The sequence below is a fragment of the Tyto alba genome, unplaced genomic scaffold (assembly GCF_018691265.1).
Source record: "Tyto alba isolate M040663 unplaced genomic scaffold, T.alba_DEE_v4.0 Super-Scaffold_39, whole genome shotgun sequence".
NCBI classification, from domain to species: domain Eukaryota; kingdom Metazoa; phylum Chordata; class Aves; order Strigiformes; family Tytonidae; genus Tyto; species Tyto alba.
Window position 1 is genome coordinate 1,583,674 of NW_024881314.1, and position 26,604 is coordinate 1,610,277.

The following is a 26,604-nucleotide window of genomic DNA, read 5'->3' on the forward strand; positions in this document are numbered from 1 at the left end:
AGGAAAAGCAGATGTCGGTGCGGAGAGGCAATTACGGGGGGATGCAATGGGGGGCCCGGGGCTGAGCTGCCTGCAGCTGGGCTGCGGCACCAGGCAATCACGGCTGCAAATCGAGATCAGATGTGGGCAGCTTCTCTCTCTAAATGGAGCGCTCCAGGCTGCTGCCTGGGTTCGTTTTGCTCTGGCTTGGGGAGGAGGAGGAGGGTTTCTGTAGTGCTGCTGAGGCCCAGGTTGGCTGTGGTGATCTGCAGTGTGCGGTGCTTTCCTTTGGCAGCCCCTGTGCAGCCGTGTTCCCTGCCTGTGCCGGGCTGGAGGTGCCTCGTGCCGGCGCAGGGGTGATGCAGGAGCTGGTGGCTGGTGTGGAGAAGATCAGGTTTGACTTAGAGGCTGATGTGGAGCAGCAGCGAGGAGCTCAGCCCCTGCCCTTCCCGGGTATGGACAGTAAGTTGGGGACAGGGTCCTGTGGCATCCTTTGAAGGGTAACAGGGCTGAAGGAGGTGTTGGGGTGCTCCTCCTGGCTTGTGCTGCACCCACCATCGTGCCTGGGTGCCTCTGGTCCTGCCTCCTCCCAGGGGTTCCTGCCTGAGGCTGGGCTGGCTCCGGGCATTGCTCCCTTGGGAATGCATCTGGCACAGCTTTGTGGGGAGCTAGAGCGGAGGGGGCTGAGATGCTGTCACCCTTGAGGGCGCAGTGATTCCAACACTGGGGCCAGCGGGTGAAGTTCTCCCTGCCCTGCTCTCCCCCGCAGAGCTGGGGGTGGCCGTCTGCGAGTTCTTCCACCGAGGGCTGTGCACCAAGGGTGAGTGCTGGGAAGGGACGGGGAATGTCCCCTGCAAGATCCTTGGGGACATCAGGGAGCCCGACAGGCTCCGCTCCACGACCAGCCCGCATCCACAGCAGGTTGCTCTGTGGCCAGTGGGTTGGCAGGTTTTGGCCTGAAATTCTAACAGTGCTCAGAGTCCGTCGTCCCCCCCCGACCATTTGGGTGAGTGCTCCTACCCCTTCTGTGCCGGGGAGGGGTAGAAAACCTCCAGGGCGACCAGAGCTCGGCAGTGCTGGGGGGTACCGAGCCCCACGCACCCACTGGGCGCTCCAAATTTCCTCCACATCCCGGGAAGCTCCTCCTGGCATGTCTCGAGCCAAAGAGCTGTAGGGTGCTGGGGTGGGGGGTTCGTGGGCGCGGGCAGGAACTGGAGGGGCTGCGGGGCACGGGCAGGCTGTGACAGCGGGTGCGTGCCGTGGCCAGGCGTGGGGTGCCCCTGCCGACACAGCGGCGGGGAGAAGACGGCGGTGTGCAAGCACTGGCTGCGCGGGCTCTGCAAGAAGGGCGACGAGTGCGACTTCCTGCACGAGTACGACGTGACCAAGGTGCCCAAGTGCTATTTCCACGCCAAGTTCGGTAGGTGTGCGACGGGGCTGGGGACACCCCAGCAAGCCTCTGCCACCCCAGCACCCAGTGTCCCTTGGGTCTGGCCTCGAGCAAGTGCCTGATGCCACCTCCCGTCTGTGGGAAGGAAAGCCCCTGGCACCCACCCAGGCCCGCTGTTCCCCAGGCCAAACCTGGGTGCTCCTGGGGCGCCTCGGTTCCTCCCACCCACCCCATCCTGGAGTGATTTCCACTGCGTTTGGCTTGAGCCAGCGTTGTCCCACCCTTTGCTCCCACAGGCGAGTGCATCAACAAGGACTGTCCCTTCCTGCACGCTGATGCCACCTCCAGCACCATGGGCTGCCCCTGGTATGACCGTGGGTTCTGCAGGAACGGTGAGCTGTCGGGAGGGGTGCTGGGGTGAGCAGGGGCTGCCCCGCTCTCGTGTATCAGCACGTGTTCCCTACCCACTCGTGATGAGGGACCTGGACCCTGCTGCTGGCCCAACCTCCCTCCTCTGAGGTGACTGAGCCAGAGTGGGATGAACCCCAGTGGGTTGTCTTGGGGGTGGGACTGGGTGCCCAGTGGGGATTTGGGCGTGGGGCAGCAAAGATCCCATAGACCCAAAGGGGAACGGGGCGGCTGGGGGGAGACCTGGGCTCCCAAAATCCCTGCAGGGCAGGGCGTGGGGTGCCGTGTCCCCACGAACGGGAGCCTCTCCTCTGCGTGGCAGGTCCCCTGTGCAAGTACAAGCACACGAGGAGGGTGATGTGTACCAACTACCTCGTCGGCTTCTGCCCAGAAGGACCCAAGTGCAAATTCATGCAGTAAGTACGGGGCAGGCTGGGGACACACACACACACACACACAGCCCCCTCTCTGAGGCTGCGGAGGTGGCTGTGGCCTTTGCAATGTCTGGGTGAAGGACAAGGGTGCTTGGGGTCCTTGTCTGATCTAACTGAGCCCCTCTGGCCTCTCCCCATGTCCAACCTGAGCTGGTGAACGTGGGGTTTGCAGCAGGGAACAGCCCCGGGCCCCGTGGCAGTGCCTGTACCAGCTGCCTGAGCCCCAGGACAGCCCCGAGAGGCTGGAGGGGGCTACGGGGAGTGGGGGAAACTGGGGGTACTGGGAATAACTGCCTGTCCTCTGTGTCCCCTTCCAGCCTCAAGGCCGGGCTGATGACGAGCAGCACGGATCCACCCAAGGTGATGCAGGGAAGCTCCTGCGCTGTTCTCTTTTGAGCTGAAGCCCTTTCGCTCCGTGCCTCCGCCTGTCAGGGCGATGCACCAGCTGCCCCACAGCTCTTGCTTCCCTTGCTTCTGCCCCAGCTTTTGTGGGACAGCAGCTGCCAACTGTCCCTCCTGTCCCATGTGTGTCCCCCCTCCCAGGGAGCCGGCTGTCCTTGGGGGCTGGTACAGCTGGATCTGGCTGTCGGTGAGGAGAGTGGCTGCAAGGACGTGCCACCCGTGGAGCCCCCTCCACCAGTCACCAGTGCCCTGGGCCCACAGAGCCTGCTTGAACAAGGCGTCTGCTGCAAGGTGAGTGGTTTTGGGACTGGGAGGCCTGGGAGCAATGGGTCTTGCCTTGGAGGGAGGGTTGAGTGTCTTGATTCCTTGACTCAAGTTTTCTCCCTGGGCTGTTCCTTGGCCCTGGGGTGGGAACCAGCTGGGAAGGAAACTGTACTTGGGTTGAAATAATCTGACTGCACATGAAGGGACTTCTGTGCTAATACACACTCGGCGTGCAGCAGAATAGCCCTGGGGGGCAGCGAGCCCCTCACGCCTCTCTGGGTTGGGGGTTTGTTGCAGTTGCAGGTTTCGGGGTGTTGCTTGCCCTGTTGGAACAAAACACTGTTCCGTTAGCCCCACTGCTGGGAAATGATGTGAAAACGGACGGGTGGTAACACAGCACTGGGGTCACCCAGCACTAATCCGACGCCTGCCTCTTCCTGTCCCCCCCCCCAGTGCAGGCAGAGAGGTCACTACGCCAGTAAGTGCGGGCAGACTCAGCTGGGAATTCTGCTGGGGAAGTGACTGGAGTGCTCCCGTGTGGGCCATGGAAAGCGGGATGCCACCAAGCGCCACGGAGCCAGCCAGACGGCTACTGGGGCAGTTGCTGGACTAGAAAAGCCAGTTGGTTTTGCTCAGCACCGGCACTCAAAGCTCTTTGCACAAGCAGCAGCGAAATCACAGCTTCCCTAACGCAACTCCAGTTGGACTCTTCACAGTTGCCCCAGTTCCCTCCTGCGTGGATCAGGGCGGGGGGGGGGGTCACTACGATCACAGGTTGGAAGGGGCACAGGACTCTCGTGGGCAAATGAGGGTGGAGGTGTGGTAATCCCCTGGGAAAGGGGGTAAAGATGCACCATGTTTGAGAACAGACAGTACCAAGCAGGAACGGAAAATTCACAAAGGCTTTTATTGCTGGTGAGAAGGAGTTTGTGGTGAAACACCTCTGACACAGTACTACTGCATTCTCTTTGAATAAAGAGTTCAGATTTGTTTTTTCATGGCATTTTTTTTTTTTTACACCCTTCATGCCTGTAACATGACCAACTCTTTTCCAGACATGTTTGGTGATGGCAGGCTACAACTAGCACTCTCATAACTGTCCTCATTTGTCTGATGCAGACATCGCTTTGCCCTTTGGGCACAACAGCTAATCCAATGGATTTTCTTCCTCCAGAAATAGGGCGCTGCGGTCTGAGTGCTGCTGCTTTAATGCCTTCACAAAGATCCTTCCCTCAGAGCCTGGGCAGTCCCAGCAGCGCCGTGCTGACAGCGAGGCAGGGGCTGGGGGGCCCTCCGTGGAAGGGACCACCCTTCTGCCATCACGCTTGCTGTGGAGAGGGGTAAGTAAAAGATGGGCTGGGCCAGGCGTAACTCCACTAATTTGAAGGGAATTATCTGGGTGAAGCCCACCCTGACACAACCCATCACAAACCTTCCTGCCAAACACCCCGACTCCAATGTTCATGTCCATTAATCTCTATTTAACAGCCCAGGTCAAGGAGTTGTCCTGTGCCTGGTGTCCCAAAGCAAGAGATTTGTGTTTCTGCAGCCTACAGGAGCTCTGCTGCATGCAGTCCTCAAGAGGCAGCTCTAACACTTGACTTTTTTTGGTACTAAATTCTGCCTGAACCACAGAGCAGCGACTGCAGGCTGTTGCTGTCAGTGTCACCCCTCTGTCTACAGGAGGGTAAGTGAAAAGCAGCTCCCTCAACAATTAAAGAACCCATCTCTGAAAATAAATAGGCTTCTGCTGATTTGAGTCCCTGTTGGGACATTGGTTTCTGAGTTTCTGCTGCCTCCCAGTCAGATATTTGTGACTGTTCCTTGGGTGCTGTTCCAGCTTCTTCAGTGGTATTTACGCCAGCGATGATGCTCTAGAAAAATGAGGCAGAGGGGGAAAAAACCAGAACATTGTTAGCACAGTGCTATGCTTGGGGATTGCATGAGTGGGCTTTGCCCAGCAGTGGCGAGGAGACTGACTGCAGCCTTCTCTGTTTATGTGCTGCAGAGCTGTGCTTGAGAGCCAGTCCTGCTGGGGAAACTACACAACCACCGGTAAATCCCTTGTCAGTTATGAGTAAATTCAGCGAACGAGTGCTTAGTGTTGGAACATCTCTTCTCACTGCTTTGTGCAGGGTTTAAAACTGCTCCTGACAGTTCTTGATGCTCTCCAGGGAGCAGCTGTGAATCAGCAACTGTTATCACCACCTTTTATGAGCTAAATTCTGCTGCCTACCTAAACCAGGTCAGAATAATGTTCTGAGCTCTGTTATCAGTCTTAACTGTGCAGTTATATTTCAGAGTCTGAATTAACACGAATGGCAAACAGACTCTTCAAGTGCTGCAAAAGTGAGAATTCCTGAAATAAGACAGAAACTAAGAAGGAAATCTTACTGATGTGCTGATAGCTCCAGCCATAGCTGAGGAGGCAGTATCCAGTCAGCAGCATGGAGATCCCAGCTGGTCCACCCTTCCTTATGTTGATGTACTTGTCGTAATAGCTGCTCCAGGCTGTTGGAACAGAAATACAAGGGTCAAATCATGCATGGGTCTTGCGGAATTCGCTGGTTTCCATGTAACTTTCCAGAGCCAAATGGTTGGGGCTATTTATTCACTACCTGATAAAGATCCAGATCAGCCACTTGGACCTGCAGTAAGTAAATCAGGTAAGTGGAATGATTCTGCTCCAAGGGCCGGGGATTTTGCCTCACCTTTCTGCACTCCTCCAAGCAGCCCTTGGGGAGAAAAGTCACAGGTGGCCAGCCAGGCTGGCAGCTCCCCCAGCCTTACATCCATCAGACGTCTTGCTGAGAGAGGACCTGGGCAACGAGAAGTCAGAGTGGTCAAAGGTAGGAAAGTCAGGGCAACGCGTGTGGTGCTCGTGTTCCCTGTGCTGGGGGGTGTGCGTGGAGCTGGTGTCCAACACGGCTCCCAGTGACTCGGGCTTGGGGCTGACTGCTCAGAAAGAAAGAGCGAATCATCTCTCCCACAAAGTGAGTCGGTTCCACCAGCCCAAACCTGTAAAAGCCTGACTCAAACCTACATAAAAATGTAAACCACTGGTTCTGCAGGCTGGAGGGTTGGACAGTTAACCTCCTTGAACCCTTTCTGGCCATGCCCAGCAGCTCAGCATCTCCTATCCCTCCTCTCTCATTCACAGTGGATAGTTTAGCCTGACAGTGCTGTAAATCTCAGCAGCAGAGACTTCTCACATTACCTTGCTGTCCCTCTGAGAAGCTGCTCTTTGGTGTCTTCACTGTCATCCCCACACTTTCTTGGAAAGGCTTCCCTGGAAAAATACTCAGCCCATTATAATTAGGATGTAAGTCTGGAAACCACTCCAAGCCCACGGCGCCCACGGGCGGGCTCCTGCCAGAGGCCTGGGATAGACAGATGGGTTGGCTTTTGGAGGTGTGGAGCAAGAACTGGTGCTCCGCCAGCTCGATGTCTGTCCTCGCATTCAGGATGGGCTCGGAACCTATGGCCATCTGCTTCTTGCTCTCTCGAAGCTTTTGTATGCTGGTTAGGTCATTTTTGGATGTCTCTTTGCTGTGACCTCTGAAACCCTCTCCCATTGACAGATGGAGGCTCTTGGTATGCAAAGCAGAAAGAGGAGCTTTATATTCCACACCAGCTTCTAGGTACATCTGCTTCTCTTTGGTCACAGTTTTGTCTCTTACCTCCTGCTGAACAAGGTCACCAGGGCTGCTTCTGCAGGCAGCTTCAGGCGTGTCTTGAAATACATGTGGTTTTGTTGCCTTTAAACTACTGCTTTTTTCTCCCTCTGGCCTCGCAGATGCGCTCTCCACCGCTCCAAGGCCGTGTGTCTCTGTGTTGGTGTTTTTTGTTGGGGTTATTCCCTCCTGGGGGTCCGGCTGGGCTATGGTAGCGTGGCTAGCAGTGTGGCCAGCACCACGGCCTGGACCTGACCCTTCCACGGGAGCCCACTGTGCGCTGGGGCTTCCCATCGAAGCCTCCCTGCTCCTGGAACCGCTCTTTTCCCTGATCACCCTGGCGCGGTGCTTCTCTATCACTATTTTCACGCCGTTACTCAGTTTTTCGGGCAGATCTTGAACCTCCTCAGGGAGCAAATCGAGGGCCTCGGCCACGTCCCGTACCGCCGGCTCCACCTTCCGCTGTGGGCCGGGCTGCGGGGGAAGCGAGGAGCCGGCGGATCCTGCACGGCCCGCGGCCGCTTTCCCGCTGCCAGCCGCCGCCTCCCGGGAGGCCGGGCCGGGGCTGGGCGGCCTTTTGCTGCTCTTACCGGCTGCGGCGGCCCGCGGCTTGCTGCCCGGCCCGGCGGCCGCGCCGAGGCTTGGGTTTAACCCCGGCGCCGGGGTGGGAGCGGCTTTGCAGTGCGGGAGGTGAGCCCGGAGCCGCTTGAAGGGCCGGCGGCAGTGCGGACAGAGCTCCCGCTCCGGCGGCGGGGCCGCCATGACACCCCCGGAGGGCCTCCGCCTTCCCTTCCCCGCTCGGCGGGTGTTCAGGACTGCGCATGCGCGGCGTCCCCGCCCCCCCGGCGCGCGCGTTGTGACGCGGCGGGAGAGGGGGCGTGGCCAGCCGCGGTCGGGGCGTCGCGCATGTGCGGGAGGCGCCGGAAGCGGCGGTTGGAGCCGAGTTGGGGAGGAGGGAGGGAGGCGAGGGGAGGCGGGGGGGAAGGAGCCGTCTGTCCTCAGCGGCCGGGCCCCACGGCAGCTTCTCGCCTCGCAGAACTCAGCCCCGTCCCGCCATGAGCTGCCGGCAGCCGCTGCCGAGCGAGCGAGGAGCGAGGCAGAGGTGGGTGGGTGGGTGTGTGGGGCGGGGGGGGGAGAGGAGCCGGGGTGGGGGAGGGGAGCGCGGCCTGAGGCGGGGAGGGGGGGACGCGGTGGTTGGGGATGCGGAGAGGGGCTCGGTTTGTGGGGGGGGACACCCCCCCCTTCGGGCATCGAGACGGGGGGAGGCTTGAGCAAGGGAATGCGCAGAAAAAATTGGTGTGGGGGGGGAAGAGCGGCCCTCGGGTCTCTGGAAGGGGTTAAACCGGGGGCTGGGGATGTGAAGGGGGGTGTGTGTGTGGGGGGGGGGCGGTTGGCTGCGTTCGGGGATCAAACGGGCGTTGTGGGTGCTGAGGGGGTTTGGGGTGGGCTGGAGGGGCATTTCTCGGCTTGCTGGGGAAGGGGGCGGAGGTGGGTCCTCTCTGGTGGGGGGAGGGAAAAAACAAGAGGGAGCATGAAGCGTGTAGGCTGTGAGTGCCCCAAATTGTGAGGCGGTAGGGTGTGGGGGGCGGAGGTGTTAGGAAAAGGAGGGGTCTGGAGGCAGCGGTGGTGTGGGGGGAAGCGGCTCTTGTAAGAAGAGCGGTCCTAGGGGGGGGAGAAGTCGATGGGCTGTGGTGGATCAACGGTTTAGAGTGCTGTGGGCATCCCAGGGATGGGAGAGCTGGGAGGCTGCTCCTGGTCTGTAGGCGTGGACCCAACACTGGCAGCTGAGTCTGCTGCAGAAGCCTGTCTGTAAGAAAACATTCAGTTATAAATACCTCACTTGAGTCTGTTTTGACTCATTTGAGTATGTATTAATTTTTAGGCAGCAGAACAGCTCCATTCTATGTTTTGGAGAGTGCCCAGTGCAACAAGGTCCTGGTTGACCTGTGATATTTGTGTGATTGGAAAGAATCTTTTGATGTTAGTATTAAAATTCTGTAGATGCTGAGAGATGTTGGTTTGCAGGAGTTCTAGGTTGCTGTCGTTGATCAGGTGCTGTGCAGCAGCATTGATGACATAAGAGGCTGGCAAATACATCAGAAATGGGGAAGGATTTGTCTTCCTGAGGTGTTTTATCATAAAACTTCTTTTCTGCATGGAGAATAATGTTGCTTTGGAACGTGACTTGACTTCAGATCTGTCGCAGTGGAGAGATTAAAGAAAGTCATAGGCTCTAACTGCAGACTCGTGTAAGCAAGATGAATGTAATTGGGTATTTATTGAAAGTGTGGTCACTGCCACTCTTTCCGCATGCTTCTCAGCCTGTCAGGTGTCGTTCAAAGTCCCAAGCTTATTTTTAGACGTGCCTCAGTACTGAGACCAGTTGCAAGGCTGAGAATTGTCAAATGAGTTTATTTGGAAAGATGCTCAGCACTCGTTGTAATGGTAGCTGTGAGTCTACATCCCTTAAACTGATATGAAAACATCAGCCTGGCTACTTTGTGAGAAATGTGATAGTTTTCTCTCTATTCTGTAGAGAACAGCTAAAAAGAGAGTATGGCAGTGCACAGCACATCAGAGGTTTAGATACATCCTTCATTTATGAAGTTTTCCAGCTTTTTTTGTAGAGTTGCCTTTAGAGAACAAAACAAGGTATATCAGCAAGCTGATTAATGTTTTTTTTCTTTCTCTTTTCTCCCTGAACTTTCTACAGGAAGAGAAGACGGAATGGCAATGAAGATGACAGTCACGTTCCCCAGACAAAACGCAGTTCCAGGAATTCAGTCCTTCAGGACTCTTGGGACACTGAGGTGAGAGCCTTCTTAGGCAAATTCAGTTTCCTCTAGTGCTGAATTTAAATAACAGTTGGAATATTCTGTGAAACCTTATTCATGGAGAGTAGTTAATGAAAACACTTCATTTTGCTTTGTGTGCGAGGTCATGAGGCTTGACACTGTTACGTCCTGCAGAAATTGAAATCTGTAAAACGTGCTTTGGAAATCAGCATGTTTTCCAGTGAACCTGGATATCTTTGGCCTGAGTATTTCTGTTAATATATTTCAAATACTGATGTGTAGCACCCAAGTGAGGATACGAGAAAAGCATTTGCTGCCACTTTTAGTTTTGCTGTCTGAAATGGAGGTGTAACATATCCACAACCGAGGAGATGACTAGAGTGGATTACAGGTGTCTGTGGTCCCTTTGCCTGGCCATCTACTCTTCCAGTTTTGCATTTACTTATAGTAACGTGATTGTCTGTGGTAGAAGGTCAAAAAGCATTCCAACTAGTGCGATACACAAAGTACCTGTTGCAAGCAGCAGTTCTTATCTGATGTTCAAAAAATGCTCTGACGGAGCTCAGCAGTTTAAGTAAGACTCGCTCGTTCACAGCTAAAACACTTAAACTCTTGGATTTCTACTCATATTTGCCATGATCTTTTGCTGGACATGGGATAAACTGTCTCTTCTCTCATTGCTCACATGACAGGTGTTCTAGGAGAATGCAATTATCGAGCTATGAGATTTCTTTTTAAAAAAAATGCTGATTTCCAAACAGCTGCCAGATTTCCTGAATTGTTGCCTGTATTAATCATCTGAAAATTCACTGTATGCGTTTCTAATTAGCAATGTAATTTTGTTGCAAAATGTTACTGAAAAAGAGCCTGCAGAGTAAAGGCTCCCTCCTGATTTGTGTCCCTGGAAGTTAATGAAATGGATTTCTTTCAAGGTTTCTGAAATATCCTTGTTGGGTTTTGTACAACCCTCTCACTCTGAAGATTTGCTGTAATGAGTAATTATAAGTTACTGCAGTTATATTGAACTATTAACTATACTTTGACTGCAGGAAATGTTTTGTGCTATGTAACTTTGAGCAACATATCTTTTATCGTAGGTTAATGGCTTAAGATATAATTTTAAATGTAAATATATACAAAGCTCTGTATCCCACCATTCCTTTTGTGAGGGAGACTTTCTTTTAAGCAGTACACCTTTACACGTTGCTGCTGTGATAGTCAGTGATATGGTATGGAAAATGTTCTAACAGCTGAGATGTTAATCACGAAGGAATTTGCTGTGATGAAAAATGTTCCCAGTTCCTATATTGCTGTTTTGCCCGAAGTAAGACTTGCTGGGATGAAGTCGTTTTTGTTTCTCGGGTATAACGGGTAGAACCATAAATAGTTGCTTGCCGTCTGACACTGAATCACTTGTCCAACAGGTTAAACACCTCTTCGTGTGTAGAGTAGTTAATGGCTAAATGAGCTTTGTGGCGGGAGGAGGAAGAATTTAGTGTGGAACAAGGGATTGAAGTAGGAGTAATGAAATTAAGAATATCAGGAAAAACCTTAATGGTGAGTGGCAGAAGCACCTTCGCTTGTCATATAAACACTTGGCATTTGACCGGGCAAAGCCACTAAAATGCAGAAATGGAAGTAGCCTTGTAGTAGCCACACAAGAACGGATGACCTTAACTCTGTCCTTAACGGCTGTTTTGTTTGGGGTGCCTGCCAGTGACCAGCATGGGCATGAACTGCCTGCCCCGCCACCAGCTGAGCCAGCGCGGAGCTCAATTGCCCAGGCTAACAATAAGACTCCTGCTTCATGCATGCACTTGCATTGTAAAAGTATGTTTTTAACACATTAAACCCTGATGTGCAGGCAAGGAGAATCTCTCACTCTTGACGCTGAAGGGGAGGAATGTGCCTGCTGGACACAGTCTTACAAAAATCAATGTTCCCTTTCTCGAGGGAACAAAATTCACAATGTTGTCTACTGATGAATAGAGCTTTTTTTTTGCGTGTGTGCTTGTTTTCTTGTAATGTAGGATCACTGAAGTGAGCATGCCCAGAAATCCAAGCCATGAGATTAAATCAGTATTATTTGCATGTTTCTTTAAGGACTTCCTGTGCCAAATGGGGTAATTCTTGTGCTTATAGTGCACAAGTGCTTCCGATTGATGTCACTTTGAAATTCGTGGCCATTTGTAATACTTTTCTTTAGTTTCCTGATACTTTGCCATTTGCAAAGACAGCTCTTGCTGATTAAAAATCCTCACTAGCTTTAGGATATTGAACTGGGAGAGAAAGTGTGTGTGTGTGTAGGAACAATTGGTAACTTCAGAGAGCACATGAGAAGAGAATTGCTTTTCATCTGAGGCATACACACACCTGCTTCTTGTGAAACATTAGCTAAATTACTGATTCCTTTTGCCTTCAGTTGAAAGTTGAGTGTTTTCTCTTACAGAGTGTGGTTTACATGAGAACATAACCTCACTATGGAAATCAGGCAGCCGTATTACTAAAACTGGGCTTGGCTTTTGTCAGGATCTCGTTCCATTTTTTTTGTCTTACTCTTCAGAGCTGACAGCACTATGTGTAAGGTGAAGGGACCTTTTTTTTCTTAGTGGCAGTTCAAACGTGGGCTGTTCTCTGAAGTTACCCCTCGGTCCCTCACTTTGAATCTTACTGCTCATGTGCATAGATATTTGATGCAAAAGGATATTGCTGTTTTCTCCCACTAGATTGCTCTTTGGTTCAGGGCAGAGAGCATCTTCAGCTCTGACTTTTATAGGAGGGAAACTGAGATTCTCTTCAATCTCTGTCAGCACTGCCTCTTGGCAAGTTGCTATAACGATGTGCAATTCCCCGCTCTTCTTGGAACGAACCATTCCCACACTCCTAGGCGACAGCCACTCTGAGAACGACAGTAAAACTTCTGCTCTGCAGTTCAGTCTGTGAACAGGCACACGACGAAAACACTAGACTAGAACCACAGCGAATGTTAAACATTAGCGAAGCCGAGCTTTTGCCACCACGTTTCACTTCCTGTTCAGCCTGACCTCCATTTACCAAGAGGTTAGCTGTGTTGTTTTCCCTGGAACTTGGTTATAAATTCAGCTGAAGCTGAATTCAGCCTCGGGGATCCTCTGAGGGGCTGGCTGCAAGCAGCTGCTCACGGGGATTGTGAGAATCTGCGATTGTGCTCTGCAACCTGGGGAATCACTGATGAAAAGCCCTTTGCTCTGATTTTCCCTGGGAAGGAAGGGAGTCTGCAGGGTTCTGGCTAACTCTTTTCCTTCCTGAATAACTTCTGTAAAACCTAATTTCTTGTGGTTCCTTTTTGTTATTCTGACCGATGACAGGATTCCCTAGAGTTTAGAAATACCACTGTTCTGTTGGTGGGGATTGCTGACGCACGGCAGCAGTTGCTTCTCTCAAATCAGAGTTTTTGTCTAGCGTTGCAGCTATGCCACTCGACAGTATTACACTATTGAGGAAGGGCTGCTCTTCAGTTCTAACTAAAACCAGATAACGTCTCTGTTAAACTCATCTTGAAAAATTTTGAGAGCAGCAGGGTCTGAATGGCTGTTTCTTAAGTTCCTGTCATGAGCGTCTGAGATGCTGTGTCACAGATCAGCAGATCAAACAAATGTCCCATTAAATGTATTAGGAATTGTTTAAAACTTCTGTAGCTACTCGGTTTGATGTTAAGAGGGGCTGATGGGCTGGGTAAACCTTGAAGATGCCCTTTTGATACTTAAAGTATTTGTAAACTTTCATTGGGCTACTTTCCTTTGCCCTTTTGCTTAAAACTTTGTTTCATTGTGTAGATGCCTGTCGTTGCTGACATGATGACTTTAAGGATTCTTTTTTTGTCTAATTGTAGTCCAAATGCGTAACAGAATGTGCACCACAGCCTGGGGAAATGGTAGGTCTTTGACATGATTTGGGCGATAAATGGGCTTCACGTGCTAGTGAATTTTTGCATTAGAGAAATGGAAATAAAGAGGGTCCGACAAACCAGATCTGTCAACAGCCTTAGATGCTGGAAGCACGTCCCAGGACACTTATCTCAGTTTTAAAAAAATTAGACATGCATAAAATAATCATTACTAACAGCTCTAAGATGTTTGTTAAGATGTAAAACTTTAGCAGCAAGTAATACTAGTTCTCATTTTGATTTTTACCTTGATTTTCAGAAGGTGGCTGTAACGAAAAACAGTAAGGAACACAGACTAAAAGGAAACAAAGTGTCCTGTGCGGTGGGTTTCTCTCCAAGGCTGCTGTGACTCGTTCAGCGTAACAGCATTGCATTTCAATATCTGTGCTTCTATGCAAAATGAGATGGTCTAGCAAGCACCATTTCGTGGCTCCTCTCTGTCTTCCCGGCATTCTCTCCCTCTCTAGCGTTAGCAGCATTAGGAAAAGGAGCTGGTTGCTCATATAGTTACACCTGCTGCTTCCTCGAGAATGACTTCATGTGTGGTGTTTTCTCCTTGCTAGCTGAACCTAACACGCCAGCGCGGCTGCGACCTCGGTGCCATTGTCTTGCTTGCTGTACTACAACAGAACTGAAGCGTTTTTGGTGCTTAGCAAAACAAGGAAATTTATATGGTTGGATTGTCATGATCGATTGTGGAATCAGTGCCGTGGGGTTTCCAGTCGGCATTGAGGTGTGGCCCACGCCAAACGCTCCTACAAGTGCCCTCCTGGGCCTTTCTCACTGCTCGATGACAGACGTGTCGGTGCAGTTTGCACCGTTCTTCAGATTTACTCCAAAGCGAGGCTTTCTGGATGTGGCGCTGACTGTTAAATTAATGTGGACTTCTTTAAATTTGTCTTCCGCTGCTGTGGCCACCGAGCCTTGACTTCTGTGGTTTTGGTTTAACACTTGTAAAACTGTGGGGTTTTTTTAGCTGCTGTCACTTGCGCTGGCTGCTTTTGTGAATTTACTTCTTACGGGATAGCGAAGTAGCCGTTCTCTGATTCTTAAGCACCTAAATATTTGCAGTGTTGTCCTGAACAGCGTATCACACAGTAATGAAATCTTTCAGCTGTAACTAATGGAACCTTTCATTAGCAGCCCTTAAAATGGTGTAAACCAAACAGTTTTATGTCTTTGAAACACTGAAAACGATGGCTAATGCTCTTCCAGTCATTACCATGAAATGTGTTTATCCTAAATGCTGGCAAATGAGCCCTGTCCTCTGTGCGAGCTAAATCATGAGTTCTCTTTTCTGCATGTGGAAGTCTTCGATGCCTGTCGCTCTTCCGCTTGTGTGTCAAATAAATTGTTGTGGAAAACTACCAGTTATCATTGCCATCCCAGTACTTAACTGGGAGAAGAGTAGTCATGTGTATGTCAAGGTGTTCAAAGACTTAAAATGGGTATCGTGTTGCATTTGTTTTTAACAGCCTGTTGCTTTGGATGCTTCAGATCTCATTTTAGAAAGATTGACTGGTAGGAAAATGCTTTGCATGGTGCTTACCTAAAATGTCTGCTAGAACAGAAGCGATAAACTTTTCCCTCATGCCCTGCCTGCCTTTTTACTGACACGTGCAGTTCAGTAGGAATGTTCTTTATTTTCCAATTCTCAGATGAATTCAGCAAATTTCACTAGTGCTAACGTGGGTCATGGGGGCAGAGCTGGTGGGCCTAAAACTGAAAGATTGAAATCCAATGTACTGGAGGTCAGCGACCCTCCGGGTGAAGGCTTGCTCATCCCTTCAGCTCTGTGACGCTTTTCATGTGTTGGCAATAACAGAAGCTATGAATGCCAAGAAAGCACTTGGTGGATTTACGTTAGTCCATCAGGCTGAACGTGAGCCTGCGAATCTGGAAGGGAGGGACTTACTGTAAAGATTGTTTGCTTACCTGAGGTGTTTCATTATGGACAGGAGAGAAAACTGTGTGATTTTTTTTGCTGTTAACCTTCTCTTTGTCTCAGTCCTCCAGCAGCGATAGCGGCAGCAGCAGCAGCAGCTGTAGTAGCAGTAGCATCAACAGCCCTGACAGAGCGTGCGGTGCAGAAACCAGCCTAAACCCGATAATTGCAGGATCCAGTCCTGTCTCCTCTCAGTCCTTCCATGAGCAGTCTGCACTAAGCCAAGGTCCTTACTTCCACATCAACCAGATCCTGAAGGAGGCACACTTTCACAGCTTACAGAGCCGGGGACGCCTTCCTACATGATGAACCAGCAGTTCCCTGCCTTCTGTGAAGGGACAGCACTGTGTAGATTTGATATTTCAACTTAAAAGTTTGTTAAAATGGAATTGCACAAAACGCCTGTTGCCTTTTCAGTCTATATTTGAAATAACAGGTTAACAGGAAATTGTTTACTTGTGGTTTGCTGCACTATTGCAATGCAAAAGGGGCTTTGAAGCAATTTTTATAGGATTCTTTTGGGGTGGTTATAAAGTACGTGTCAGGAGGAGACCGAGGAATCCACATTTGTGTTATAGGATTGTAAAATGTCCAATTCCAATCAACTGCCTAATCTGTTTGTTAGCAATTTGTTGCTTTATGTAAAGTTCTCTCAAACGTTCATCTTCAGTTTTATAAGTCTTTTTTAATTTCAATAAAACTAGTAAAAAATTTATTTGGCAGCATAATTTTTTTGAGCATTTAGGGTTACTAAGACAGTAAGAACAGGTGCTGTCACTGGAATCCCTTAGGACTGCCCCAGCTGTGAACTCTCCACCAGTTTGCTGTGTGATGAGCCTTATCTTCCTTGATCTGTACTGCTGCAGTACTGGAAAAAAAAAAAAAAAAAAAATGTGAAACTAGAACCAGGAGAGCTTTAGGCAGCTGTAGCTGAAATGTCAGGTGCCTGCTGGGTTCACTGAGCGAGCAGAGTTGTGCTGCCTCTGGAGAAAGTAGAGAGTAGCCCGGGGAGGGGCTTTGGAAGGAGAGAGGAGTCTTGCATTGCTCCACTACCCCTTTCTAGCTGTGAAATGTTTTGTTTTCTGTTAGTGTGTAGGTTGTTTTCGTTTGGTGTTTTTATTCTTCTTTAATTGGACTTTAACAACTTCTGAGGAATAGGTGAAAGAGTAGCTACACCTCTGTTCCAGCAGCCAGAGAGCAAGGACAATCCTGAGCTGTGCCTGGTGCAAGGGCCGTACCGGGATCGGGGTAAGGATGGAAAAGTACTTCTGCCAGTACCAGCGGAGGAGAGCGGGAGCTCGGTGAAGACGAATACACAGACAAACTTTTTATTTTTTATTGCATCACTTGGTCATGCCCGAAAGCCATCCCAGCTTGAAGAGAGAAGGTGCAGCCGTGTCCTCCTCCTCGGTGACAAGCTGCCTGAACAAAGAGCCAGGGCGCGATGCCTCATCTTCTACTCTTGAGAGTACAGGAGGTGGAACCTGTTAGTTTTTAAAAACAAAAGCATCAGTAATTATTACAGCGTACCTTTGACTTACTCCATATCCTCATCAATAGTAGCTGCAAGGAGGCGTAGACTACAGCAGAACAACTCTTCCCAGGCAACTTGAGCTTGAACCACCACCTCAGCGGTGTCACTCCTGGAGGTTAGTGACAGGCAGGCAGAGGCGGTTCCGAGCAGCGGAAGCACAGCACCTTGCTGTTAGCAACAGGTAACTTTTCAGATGGCATCTGATGCTCAAAAAAAGAAAAAAAAAAAAAAAAAAAAAATTAATTCTCAACTGCAGGGAAAGGGCTGCTGCTCTGAGAGCAAGGGGCTAACAGCTGGGTAGAAGTACAGCTGCTGCCTTTGCAGAGAGCTGTGCTTGAGTAACTGTGGACTTTAACCTCTCCAGAACTGTTTTAGCATAAAAGGAGTAAGCAGCTGCCAGGGATTGAGAAGTGGGGCTAGCGCAGAACATCTGGGTGCTGCCCCAGCCAGTGATGGGAGCGGTAGGAGCGAGTCAAACATCACTGCACACTTCTACACTCTGCTACAGCTGAGGTGTAAGAGGCAAAGAATACGTTTACTTTGAAGCTTTGGACTTTTAAACAATCCTTATACCAGGTCTGGTCCTTAATGCTTCTGAATAATGGAGAACAGGAGTTGCAGAGTAAACATCAGCATCTCAAGTAACACTCTGCTCTGATAAAACCAGACCTTTACTCTCCTGTCCCAGTTGAAAAGTCATCGCCACAGATGGATTATTGGGTTATTAATAGCTAAAGGAAACAGATTACTAATTACCGCTTCCTGTAGCGGTGAGGTATTCCTTGGCTCCCTCAATCCTCAGCGTAGAGAACTCCATCTAAGCAGATGTTTTAAACTGGGGGAAAACGTAGCAATGTAATGGTTGGCTACTGATAAAACTCAGGAATAGGACAACACCAAGCCTTTGCAGAAGCAAGACACTCTGTTCACACAGGCTTAAATACCCAAGCCAGGCTTCGTCAGGAGTTAAAGGTCCGCACCACACTGGAAAGAAGTTCACATAATTACCTAGTATTCATCAGTGTTTCCTGCAGCCATCTTTAAATGAATTGTCTTTTATGCATTGACTTCAAAAATGCCTCATCTGTACAAGTCTTCACTGTGGTTTCATGGTGGCTATTGCTTATGTTTTACCACAGAGCAGTAGGCCCCAAAAATACAGGGGCCGCCAGTTTTTTTTTTTTTGAGGGTCAAGGGGAAATCCAAACCATCTCATGCTGTGTTGCCGTAATGGTTCTCTCATTTTACCGAAAATAAAAATCAGGTTAAATATTAACTGTTTGGCTACTTTCTTCTTTCCCTGCAAGCTCGAGTGGTGGTGGGAGAATGAGTACTGGCAAAAAGTTAGTCCAGCTCGGTTTTACCAACCTGCCCTCTCTCTGTGCTGCTGGTAGCAGACTTGCTCTTCCGTGAACTTGACATACTCAGCGGCAGGAGTCCAAACCTTAAGAGATGGAAGAAGGAAATGTGGCCGGTCACAGGGAAGCAACGATTTTAGACCCGCTTCTCAAAGAGGTGTGAGACTGCAAAGAGGAGCCGAGCACCTCACCTGATCTGGCTGGATGCTAACGGCAAGATGTTGTGGAGCTCCTGGGAGCTCAGAGCGCTGCTCCGGCTCGTGTACTGGTTCTCTGTCCCGGTCAGCAAGCCGAAGAGAACCTGGGAGGCACGAAGGAGCCCTTTGTATGTGGTTTTAAGTTTGAACGTGAAGTGTCTCCCTTCCCCCTCGAACTCTTGCTTTACAAGCCACGCAGCCAGCTCAGCAAGCTCCTCTTATCTTCAGCTGGCATTAAATACTTCCCATTTCTAAGTGCCAGTAGTTATCTTTAGGCATTAAGCAGTTTATAAAGCCACCCCAGCTGCCCTTCAAAACCTGTTTTGCAGCCCTGCTTCCTGATCCATCCCTTCCTTCTTCCTTGCACTTACGGAGGTTTGCTGAACCAGGCGATTCAGGTTGCTGTTCAGGTGTGGAGTGAAAACATCCAGGTCAAACGGATCTATGTGTCCCTCCAGGAAGTCGCTCACCTTCTCGATCCTGCAAGCAAACAGCGAGGGACTGAGAAAAACGGGAATTACTCAGCAGAATAGCAGCTGCCTAAAGGCTTTCCAGCTATTGTACAGCCTAGAGCATCTGCTGTTGCAGAGGAACCTTCTCCCTTCGGTACATCTCAGAGAGAGATGCCTCAGTTCTCAAGACCGGAGCATACACAAGGGTTTATTTAACTCTTAGGTGGAAGCTTCAATTCTTTTCAGGGGCATCCTCGGGCCGTCTGCTGGCCCCGAGCTCTCCGCTGCAGAATCCCAGCCCTCGTGTATTTGGAGGATGAGTTTGATGTCAGTGAAGACGTCAGGGTCTGCACTGCCCCTCTCCCACGAGGCCCAAAGGCACCACTCCCGCAGGCATCCTCTCGGTTTAAAGGATTTTAGGCCCCCCCCCAAACTACTGCTAGTATCTGAACCCCAGAACTGCACCACACCTGGAGTCATGCTTGATCCGGCTGGTTTTTGCTTCCTCACTCTTCGCCGTCAAGATGACGCTCAGGTACCGCAGGTCGTAGAGTAACTGCAGAGCTCTGTTCTGGGTCATGGGGAAGGTGCCTGCTCTCTGCAAATAGAAGAGTCAGGAACAGGGCTCTCCGCTCACAGCGAGAGGGCTGTCAAAGGACTGCTTCGGGGGGACCGTCGAAAAACATCAGCACCAAGAAACAACCAACTTAACGGAACCGTTCTGTGCACGCAATCTGGTGTCTGATCCGTTTTTTTTTTTTTTCCCATTTTTGGGGGAGGCAGGGGAAGGATGTACTCACCCTTCCCAACTCTCAGGCAGACATTTTCTGTTCCCAGGGACAGGAGTGTACGCATCCCCGCCCGCCCAGCGGCCCTCCCGCCCCACGCCAGCTGCAGCGAGGGCTGATCCCACTCACGTACCTTCTCCTGCTTCTCTTCCATGAGCTTTTCGTAGGCAGCAAGCACTTCTGCCATGCAGGTCTTCAGCAGCTCCTGCAAGGTGACTTTCGGAAGAGTGTGCCCGCCGACCCGGTTCACCTCTTGGCACAGGCTGAAGAGGAGGCACTGGACGTACCAGGACGGCTGTTGAAGAAAACTGTGTTATTTTCATGTGGTCTGCAAGCTACGTTGGCTTTATCAGTGACGCAACATCACTTCAGTTCTCGTGATGTGAGCTTCCTACTTCCTCAAAACCCACAAAACTCTGCTGCTGAGACTCACCTGCCCCCATAGCATGGCTCGAGTATCTCACAGGGTTTTGCTGACTGACACACCAGACTTTTGGTTATAGTAGCCCTCAAGTACTTTCACTACAGGTATTCACCTGAGTGCAGTCACAACAAAATTGCTTGTTGTGCCTCTTCTGTCACCACTGACCCTGCTCTGACCACCCACTACCTGGGCTCGTTATTTACTCCCTCGCTCTTCTCCTGGGCCTCCCAGCTACCCTGAGCTATCGTTCAGCTGCTTTTTCCTTTGGGATCAACAAAATTCACCTTATAAGGTTCTCCACCAAAGACTGTTGCCCTGGCCCTCCTCTCCCTCTGTGCCATCGCCACCTGCTTTGTCACTGTGTCATTCCCGCACCACCACCACGCCTGTGGAAAGCTGCAAGCCTCGGTTCTCTTAGGCTTTCCACAGTCCCTCTGTTGCAGCCCTGTCCTTCAGAGCATCTGATTTCCATGAAATCTGTCTCCTCCGAGCTTGTCTAAACCAAACATAAGTCCTCCTTTGGCTCAGTTTTACAGGACAATCTTAATCGTCTGAATATATAGCAGCAACTATCTAATTTCCTTCCGCTGACCTCGGGTGAGTACCTCAAAGAGCAAATACAAACACTGGAGAGCATTTGCCCTCTGCTTGTGACACCAAGCAAACTCCACAGCAGGTCAGCACCGTTTGACAAAGCAGTGGTTTTGGAAACTGGTGCTCTTCTCCTGCCAGCAGACTGTTCCTCTGTGTTTACTGAAAGGACGTTTCTCATACCTGTGCAGGCAGCCGGATCTTGGACGTTATGCTGTTTCCAGACTCTGTCTCCTCCTGAATTTCAATTTCATCCCAGTTGGTGGCTGTGGCCAAGACAGAGCCAGCTGTGTCGAGCAGCAACGTGCGGGTAAAGCACTGAACCAGACCCTAGAGCGTGAAACACAGAAGCACCCGCTCACGGGACAGTACCAAAGGACAGCCAGCCTGCTCCTGCCCGCAGAGACCAACCTCCCGCATCCCCCCGCTCCTCCCCAAGTGACTCTTCTGGAAACTGTCCCCCTGGATGCCACCTCCTCTCCCTGCAGGCTGCTCGAGCAGCGTGGCAGCAGCACGGCGAGCTCTCAGCAGCCAGCTGAGGAGGAGCAGCGCTGACCGCAGCGAGCTGAGCCAACGGAACCCACGCAGGAAGCAGCTGTGACGAGAGAAACAGCTCCTTACTTTGGTGACGGCTGAGCTCCAGATCTGGTAAGCAAACAGGCTCTGCTGCAGGAGCTCTGCCTTCACCTCCTGCCACTTGGCCTGCACGGGGGTCACTTCTTGAGCTTTCCCCTTCCCCAGCTTCTTGGTGGAGCGGGTTTCCTTCAGCGCCGTCTCCGTGCTGCCCGCCTGGCCCAAGATACATTGCTTCAGGTGAGGGCAGAGCTCGGTCAAGGACTGGCAGAGTCTCGCCATGAAGAGGACAGCGTTGAGTTTGGCATTGCTGGGAGCGTCCTCCTGTTCCCTCAGCAGGCTCTGGGCACTCTGGAGCTCTTTGAGCACGCAGCCCAGCACGTGGTGGATGCAGGCGACGCAGCGGTCGCGGAGCAGCCCCTCCACCGTGCCGGCGTCAGCGTAGCGGTCGAAGGCAGAGCGTGGCTGCAGCGCGGGAGCGGCCTCCTTGGCAGCAGAGGAGTCTGCGGGAAGGTAGGAGAGGACGTCGTCCAACCTGGCCTGCAGCTTCAAGTCGAGAGCCGAGCAGAAGCTCTGCACGCACGGCGTGAGCGCCTGGGCCTTCATGGACAGGCCGCTCTTGGCGAACTGGCCGCGGTTTGCCACGCTGACCCAAGCAGCGTCAGAAGGCAGGTCACCGGAGCTCTCTGACCACAGGAACAGGGCCACGTTGTGTTCAAACTGGATGGGCTTGCTCAAGGCGGAGGTGCTGGATTTGAGGTCAAGTTCCTGCAAGGCTAAGGTGAGAAGCTGTTTGGAGCTGCTTGAGATGGAGTCAAACCCTTCTTTGGTCAGCGTCTGGAACAGGACCAGAAGTCAAAAAAAAAACTTTTTAGATGCGCTTCCTGCCACCTAGCACTTAAAAATGCACATTTAGGGTTGCTAACAGGCATCAGTGGAGCGTTTGAGAGAGCAAGAGGGGGCACAGAGCAAAGCTCCCCACGAGCTGCCGCGGCAGAGCGCCTACCTCTAGCCTGTCCAGGAATAGCTGCTGCAGCAGGTCCTCCCAGAAGGAAGCAGGTTTGTCCAAAAGGCGACGGCACACCGCCTCCCAGTTCTGGCTTACGGACTCGCTCGTGAGCAGCTCCCACACTGCGTCGCGAATCCCTGCGAGGCCTTTCATGCTCTTCACGTAGACCAGCAGGTTGCTGACCCCGGCCCTGATGTCGTCACTGCACCTGAAAGCGACGATTCACTTCGGTCTGACTTGCTCAGACGCAGCCCCCGGGGGAAAGCAGGAGAGAACGTCGGCTACATCAGGGTGGGGGAGCTGTTAACCTGATGGTAAGTGGCTCTGCCTGCAGAATCACCTGCGGGGCTGAGGGCACTGCTGCCTCTTGGTGAGGCAGCTGCACCCTGGGCCCCACACGAAAGCCACGTGCCCACTGGTGGGACCCTTGGGCTGCGGTGGGTGTCGAAGCTGGGAGCACGGTCCCCCCTGGGATGCTGGCAGGCATGGAGGGGCTCTGGGAAGGGTTGCTGGGGAAATATCCCATGGCCAGCGAGCACACCATGGGGGGCTCCAGCTGACAGCAGGGACCAGCTGGCTCCATCAGATAATGACACAGGACTGACAAGGCTGCCAGGCTGTCCTCATCCACAGGGCAGGGCAGAGTGGGATGGGGGCGGAGCTGGCAACTCTATAAAAGGGGTCTGGCTGCCTCCCCCCACAGTCTAGGGAAGGGCAGCAGGGAAGAAGGAAGTGCTGCATCAAGAGCCAAGTGAACCAGGTAAGGGATTTTATTCTTATTTACTCTGTGCTTATTTGCTGGTAGTTATGGTAGCATAAAGCAGCTCTAAACAAGTATCTTTGTGCAGCCCAGGTGGTCTGTTCTGTCAGAGTGCTGCAGCCTGGCTGTCAGGATGGTGCTATGTTGCCTCTGGTTGTTTAACTGCTGAGGAGGGGGATGCTGGGCAAGAAGCCACAGAAGCCACAGCCTGACTGGAGTAAGAAATTAAGTGAGTTTGGGTTTGCTTTGGGTTGCTGCCTTGGCACAGGGGCCGTGCGGTGTCTGGGAGAGCCCTGCGAAGGGGGACAGTGTCACACTCACATGGCAATCCACTTCTGCAGCGTGTCTCTGAGGTAGTCCTGGCTGATGGGGTGTGCCAGGGTCCGCAGGGCTGGCTGGAACTCCACCACAGACTCTGGAAGGTACCTGAACCAGCTGCTCAGCTTCACCTCCTCCTCCAGAACCCCACCTCTCCCTGGAAGCACATGGGCAGGGATCAGCCCAGCGCAAGGGTGACCTCCTGCTTGCAGATGCTTAATGCTGAGCTGCCTGGGCGCTCACCTGCTGGGTGCTGGCCTGTGGTGCTCTCCAGGGTTGAGAATAGCAAGCCACAGGGCAGGGCTGGATCCGGCAGCATCCCTTCAGGCAGGGTGTAGAAGAGAGCATGAGCCTGGTACAGGGTGGTGGTTAGCAGCTCCATCAGGGAACACACCTGAGCTTTTATACCTGCACCTGCAGAGAAATGCCTTTCAGGTGAGGAAGCCCCTTCAACAGAGGTGTGAGCAGCCCTGTGTTTTAGGGGCTGCAGTTCTACTGAAACCTTCTGGGGAAGGGCTGGAGGGCAAAGGACTCAGCCCCAGGCACCACCTGCTTCCCCATTACAGAGGGGCTTGGTTTAAGACCCTGAGCACTGTTAATTTTTGTGGCAATTAGCCACTGGGGCAAAATGCTGCCAGCAGCGTCAGCCACACCGCTGCAGTAGCACGACAGGGTTGCGTCCCCCACCATCATGAGCTTTATGGGACTAACCCACCCACTCTTCTGCGGGGCAAGAGGGGGATGATGTGAAGGGGGCTACCTTGACTTTAAAAAGGAGGGCAGCCCAGTCGTACTGACCGTGATGTGGCTGGTTGAGAAGCTGCTGGATGGCCAGCTTCCTGGCCAGAAGGAAGTCGGCAAGGGCCTGGCGTGGAGAGCTGTCCTCCAGGAGCATGATGGCACACAGGGCTTCTGCCACCGCCTGGTCCGACACGGTCTGGCTCTTCAGCAGGGATTTGCTCTCCTGCAGGATGGTGGATCTGGGGAGGGAATGGGGTGGACAGTCACTTGACTGAGATATTCAGGTGCGGTTATGTGATAATCCACTAAACAAGGGTGTTATTTTCCCCAGACAGAAGTGGGATTACCTGGGCATTCCGGGACTGGGCGAGACATTCTTGCCCTGTGGCTCCAGAGCCTCGGGGCAGCAGTGGGGTCTCAGGTCACAGGGAATGGTTTGGGTTGGAAGGGGTCTGAAGTCATCCAGCCCAACCCATGGCAGGGAAATCTGCTAGGTGACATTGCCCAAACCCCCTGCCATCCAACCTGACCTTGACCGCTTCCAATAATGTGGTATCCACCACGTTCCAGTGTTCCCCAACCCCCCCCCCCCCCCCCCGCGCCTTGTTACACCATTTCTCCCCAGTGGCCATCCCACCTGAGGTGGCTAGCGGCGGCCACTTGCCGCAGCAGGATGGGGAAGCGGGCGAGGATGGGGCTGCCGCGGGCACGGGGAGCGTCGAGCTGGAGCTGGCGGCGGAGGTGGCCACCGAGCAGGTGGAGCCGGGCTGCGGGCAAGTACCGGCCGGCCTCCACGGCACCCCACACCTTCTCGGGGACGTCCAGCAGCAGCTTCAGCTGAGCCGCCGCCCGGTAGAAACTCTCCTGAGCCGGCGGCTGGGCCTGCAGGAGGGGAAGGGAGGGGGGGGGGAAAAAAAAGCGGGGTCAGGGGGGCTCCGGGGCCGCCCCCCGCCCCGTCGCAGCCCCTCGGTCCCCTCACCGGCGCCGCGGGGCCGGGCCGGGCCGCGCCGCCCCGCTGTAGGCCCCGTACGGCGCCCAAGAGGCGCTCGGCGCTGAGGCGCATCTGGGCGATAGTGTCGGCCGCTTCGATGAGGTCGCGATACCGCTCGCCCACCATCTGTCGCAGTTCCTCCCGCTTCTGCTCGATGCCGGCCCGCAGCCGCCGCTCCACCGCCCGCAGCTCGGCCGCCGTGTGCGCCTCGAAGAGCGCCTCGGCCTCCGCGCCCCGCGCCGCCATGGCCGCCCCGGGCCGCTCTGCTGAGCTGGACGCCGCCATCTTGGCGACGCGAAGGGGGCGGGCACTTCCGGTTCGGCGTCGGGCGCGCGGCGCCGCCATCTTTGTGCAGGGCAGAGCCGCACCCAGGTGCCGTTGCCATGGCGACGCGGCGGGGGTGGAGAAAACACCGCTTTTTTTTTTTTTTTTAATTTCTAATTTTTTTATTTTTTTTTTTTTTTTTGGTCCGTTTGCTGAGGAAACGGGCCGGTCCTCGCGTCCTGCGGGTGCCGCTCTCGCTCCACACACCCCGGCAGGCCCCTCCGGAGGCGAGGAGCCAGGAGCGGGCCGCGGCCCTGCCTCAGCCCCGGGGGGGGCTCCCGCCTCCCCCCTCAGCGGGGTCTGCCCCGGGGGGACCCTCCCGCCGCAACCCCAAACCGTCACCCGGCAGCTCTAGGACGAGGTGGGCGGCGGGGCCCGGCTGCCCCCTGCGCCCAGAGGTGGGGGGAGCTGCGGGGTGGGGGGCCCAGCCGAGCCCCGGCTTCTCCCCCGGGTGGGTTTTGGCAGTTGCGGGGGGCTCTCTCAAACAGAGGGGCGCCGAAGATTTACCCCCTGAAACGCTGTCTGCGAAACGCCCATCTGATGTGGTGGTTTTACTCAGGTTTGGCAAAATCGCGCTGAGCAAAAGTGTGTCCCTGGGGGGCACAGCTGGAGGGCACCCACTGGAAACAAAAAAGCCCCTCTCAACAGTGTTTTGTTTCTCTTTTTTTTTTTTTTTTTTTTTTTTTTTTTATGCAGTTCCGACTTGCAATACCAGTGCTTCCCATCATCCTGTGTATTCTCAGCCTGCGGAGGGCAGAATGAAATCAGCACGCCCTGGTTTTTGTTTGCAAAACCTTCCCTGGGCAGTTACTGCCTTTCTCACATCAGCCTTCGTGTAAAGACTTAATATTTTCTGGCAGAAACCCACAGCCATCTCTCTGTGCCCATACTCATGCGTACGTATAGTTATATATAAATCTGATCAGAAGAACTCCCTGGAGCCAACGTAACTGTTAAGCACCTAATGCTGACTCAGCCAGCTACAACTCAGTGTAGCAATAAGCGTGGTAACTGCTTTCTTACAAATGCTTGTTCCTGGAGGAAAATCCTGCCCCGGCTCCCTGCCGCTCCCCTGCGAGAGGCAGATCTCGAGGGGCAGGGCTGCTCTACGGGAGATGCTGGTGTAACCGGAGCGTGTGGTCTTGGGGGAGAAGCTGTTAGGGCTTTGCTGGTAGAGGTTGTATTCAAATCCCAGAAAAAAAACCCAGTTTGTGTTGCAAATTGGGGAGGGGCATGAAAAAAATCATAGGTGTTTTGGAGTGAAGGGGTTTATTTGCATGGAAGGTGTTGATGGCAAAGCTGGCCTGGGCAGCTGCTCAGAGCTGAAA

General features: G+C 52.7%; 5 protein-coding genes across 15 annotated transcripts in view; 3 read left to right on the plus strand and 2 right to left on the minus strand.

The window, feature by feature from the left end:
- Positions 1–338: 338 nt before the first annotated feature.
- On the plus strand, positions 339–3,687 carry CPSF4L (cleavage and polyadenylation specific factor 4 like). Its single transcript, XM_042802302.1, has 8 exons — positions 339–441; positions 749–799; positions 1,247–1,399; positions 1,666–1,761; positions 2,100–2,193; positions 2,529–2,571; positions 2,755–2,904; positions 3,331–3,687. Exons 1-8 carry the CDS (start codon positions 339–341, stop codon positions 3,397–3,399), a joined length of 759 nt encoding a protein of 252 aa, XP_042658236.1. The 3' UTR covers positions 3,400–3,687.
- Positions 3,688–3,765: 78 nt separating this feature from the next.
- Positions 3,766–7,363, minus strand: CUNH17orf80 (chromosome unknown C17orf80 homolog). 2 transcript variants are annotated; one of them, XM_009976268.3, is made up of 4 exons: positions 6,095–7,363; positions 5,589–5,696; positions 5,272–5,388; positions 3,766–4,751 (listed from the first exon to the last, which is right to left on the minus strand). In XM_009976268.3, the coding sequence occupies exons 1-4, from the start codon at positions 7,311–7,313 to the stop codon at positions 4,723–4,725; spliced, it is 1,473 nt and encodes a 490-aa protein (XP_009974570.3). In that variant the 5' UTR covers positions 7,314–7,363; the 3' UTR covers positions 3,766–4,722. The 2 variants fall into 2 exon arrangements, with proteins under 2 accessions (XP_009974570.3, XP_042658547.1); XM_042802613.1 differs by lacking the exon at positions 5,589–5,696.
- A 139-nt stretch (positions 7,364–7,502) lies between these two features.
- On the plus strand, positions 7,503–16,116 carry FAM104A (family with sequence similarity 104 member A). Of its 4 annotated transcripts, XM_033002414.2 has the most exons (5): positions 7,503–7,653; positions 9,265–9,361; positions 13,218–13,259; positions 13,531–13,593; positions 15,280–16,116. In XM_033002414.2, the coding sequence occupies exons 1-5, from the start codon at positions 7,607–7,609 to the stop codon at positions 15,520–15,522; spliced, it is 492 nt and encodes a 163-aa protein (XP_032858305.2). In that variant the 5' UTR covers positions 7,503–7,606; the 3' UTR covers positions 15,523–16,116. The 4 variants fall into 4 exon arrangements, with proteins under 4 accessions (XP_032858305.2, XP_042658553.1, XP_042658552.1 ...); XM_042802619.1 differs by lacking the exon at positions 13,531–13,593; XM_042802618.1 differs by lacking the exon at positions 13,218–13,259.
- Positions 16,117–16,538: 422 nt separating this feature from the next.
- COG1 (component of oligomeric golgi complex 1) lies at positions 16,539–25,254 on the minus strand. Of its 6 annotated transcripts, none has more exons than XR_006166288.1 (15): positions 24,941–25,254; positions 24,599–24,843; positions 24,019–24,200; positions 23,464–23,634; positions 23,224–23,377; positions 22,140–22,350; positions 21,182–21,970; positions 20,744–20,890; positions 19,679–19,840; positions 19,228–19,355; positions 18,677–18,785; positions 18,300–18,409; positions 18,119–18,194; positions 17,507–17,734; positions 16,539–16,700 (listed from the first exon to the last, which is right to left on the minus strand). XR_006166288.1 is itself a non-coding variant. In XM_042802611.1 (15 exons), exons 1-14 carry the CDS (start codon positions 25,235–25,237, stop codon positions 17,717–17,719), a joined length of 2,799 nt encoding a protein of 932 aa, XP_042658545.1. In that variant the 5' UTR covers positions 25,238–25,254; the 3' UTR covers positions 16,539–16,700; positions 17,695–17,716. The 6 variants fall into 6 exon arrangements, 5 of the variants coding, with proteins under 5 accessions (XP_042658545.1, XP_042658546.1, XP_042658542.1 ...); XM_042802611.1 differs by having other exon boundaries at positions 17,695–17,734; XM_042802612.1 differs by lacking the exon at positions 17,507–17,734 and having other exon boundaries at positions 25,076–25,254.
- Positions 22,817–26,604, plus strand: part of SLC39A11 (solute carrier family 39 member 11) — a 115,016-nt gene continuing 111,228 nt past the window's right edge. The window contains exon 1 of one of the 2 annotated variants that reach the window (XM_033002326.2): positions 22,817–22,902. The gene's annotated coding sequence lies outside the window, so the exon portion shown is untranslated. Of the gene's footprint in view, positions 22,903–22,975; positions 23,132–26,604 lie in introns of those variants that run through there. The other variant, XM_042802616.1, reaches the window with a different exon arrangement.

Coding starts and splice junctions, on each gene's coding strand:
- CUNH17orf80 (XM_009976268.3), bottom strand. CDS start 7,313: ATGGCGGCCCCGCCGCCGGAGCGGGAGCTCTGTCCGCACTGCCGCCGG. Junction 5,697..6,094: donor CTTCTCAGAGGGACAGCAAG/GTAATGTGAGAA, acceptor CTCGTTGCCCAG/GTCCTCTCTCAGCAAGACGT. Junction 5,389..5,588: donor GCTTGGAGGAGTGCAGAAAG/GTGAGGCAAAAT, acceptor CTGTTCCAACAG/CCTGGAGCAGCTATTACGAC.
- COG1 (XM_042802608.1), bottom strand. CDS start 25,237: ATGGCGGCGTCCAGCTCAGCAGAGCGGCCCGGGGCGGCCATGGCGGCG. Junction 22,351..23,223: donor CTGCAGAAGTGGATTGCCAT/GTGAGTGTGACA, acceptor CGTCGCTTTCAG/GTGCAGTGACGACATCAGGG. Junction 18,786..19,227: donor CGGATCAAGCATGACTCCAG/GTGTGGTGCAGT, acceptor GTTTGCTTGCAG/GATCGAGAAGGTGAGCGACT.
- FAM104A (XM_033002414.2), top strand. CDS start 7,607: ATGAGCTGCCGGCAGCCGCTGCCGAGCGAGCGAGGAGCGAGGCAGAG. Junction 9,362..13,217: donor AGGACTCTTGGGACACTGAG/GTGAGAGCCTTC, acceptor GTCTAATTGTAG/TCCAAATGCGTAACAGAATG. Junction 13,260..13,530: donor CACCACAGCCTGGGGAAATG/GTAGGTCTTTGA, acceptor CTTGATTTTCAG/AAGGTGGCTGTAACGAAAAA.
- CPSF4L (XM_042802302.1), top strand. CDS start 339: ATGCAGGAGCTGGTGGCTGGTGTGGAGAAGATCAGGTTTGACTTAGAG. Junction 1,400..1,665: donor CTATTTCCACGCCAAGTTCG/GTAGGTGTGCGA, acceptor TTGCTCCCACAG/GCGAGTGCATCAACAAGGAC. Junction 1,762..2,099: donor CCGTGGGTTCTGCAGGAACG/GTGAGCTGTCGG, acceptor TCTGCGTGGCAG/GTCCCCTGTGCAAGTACAAG.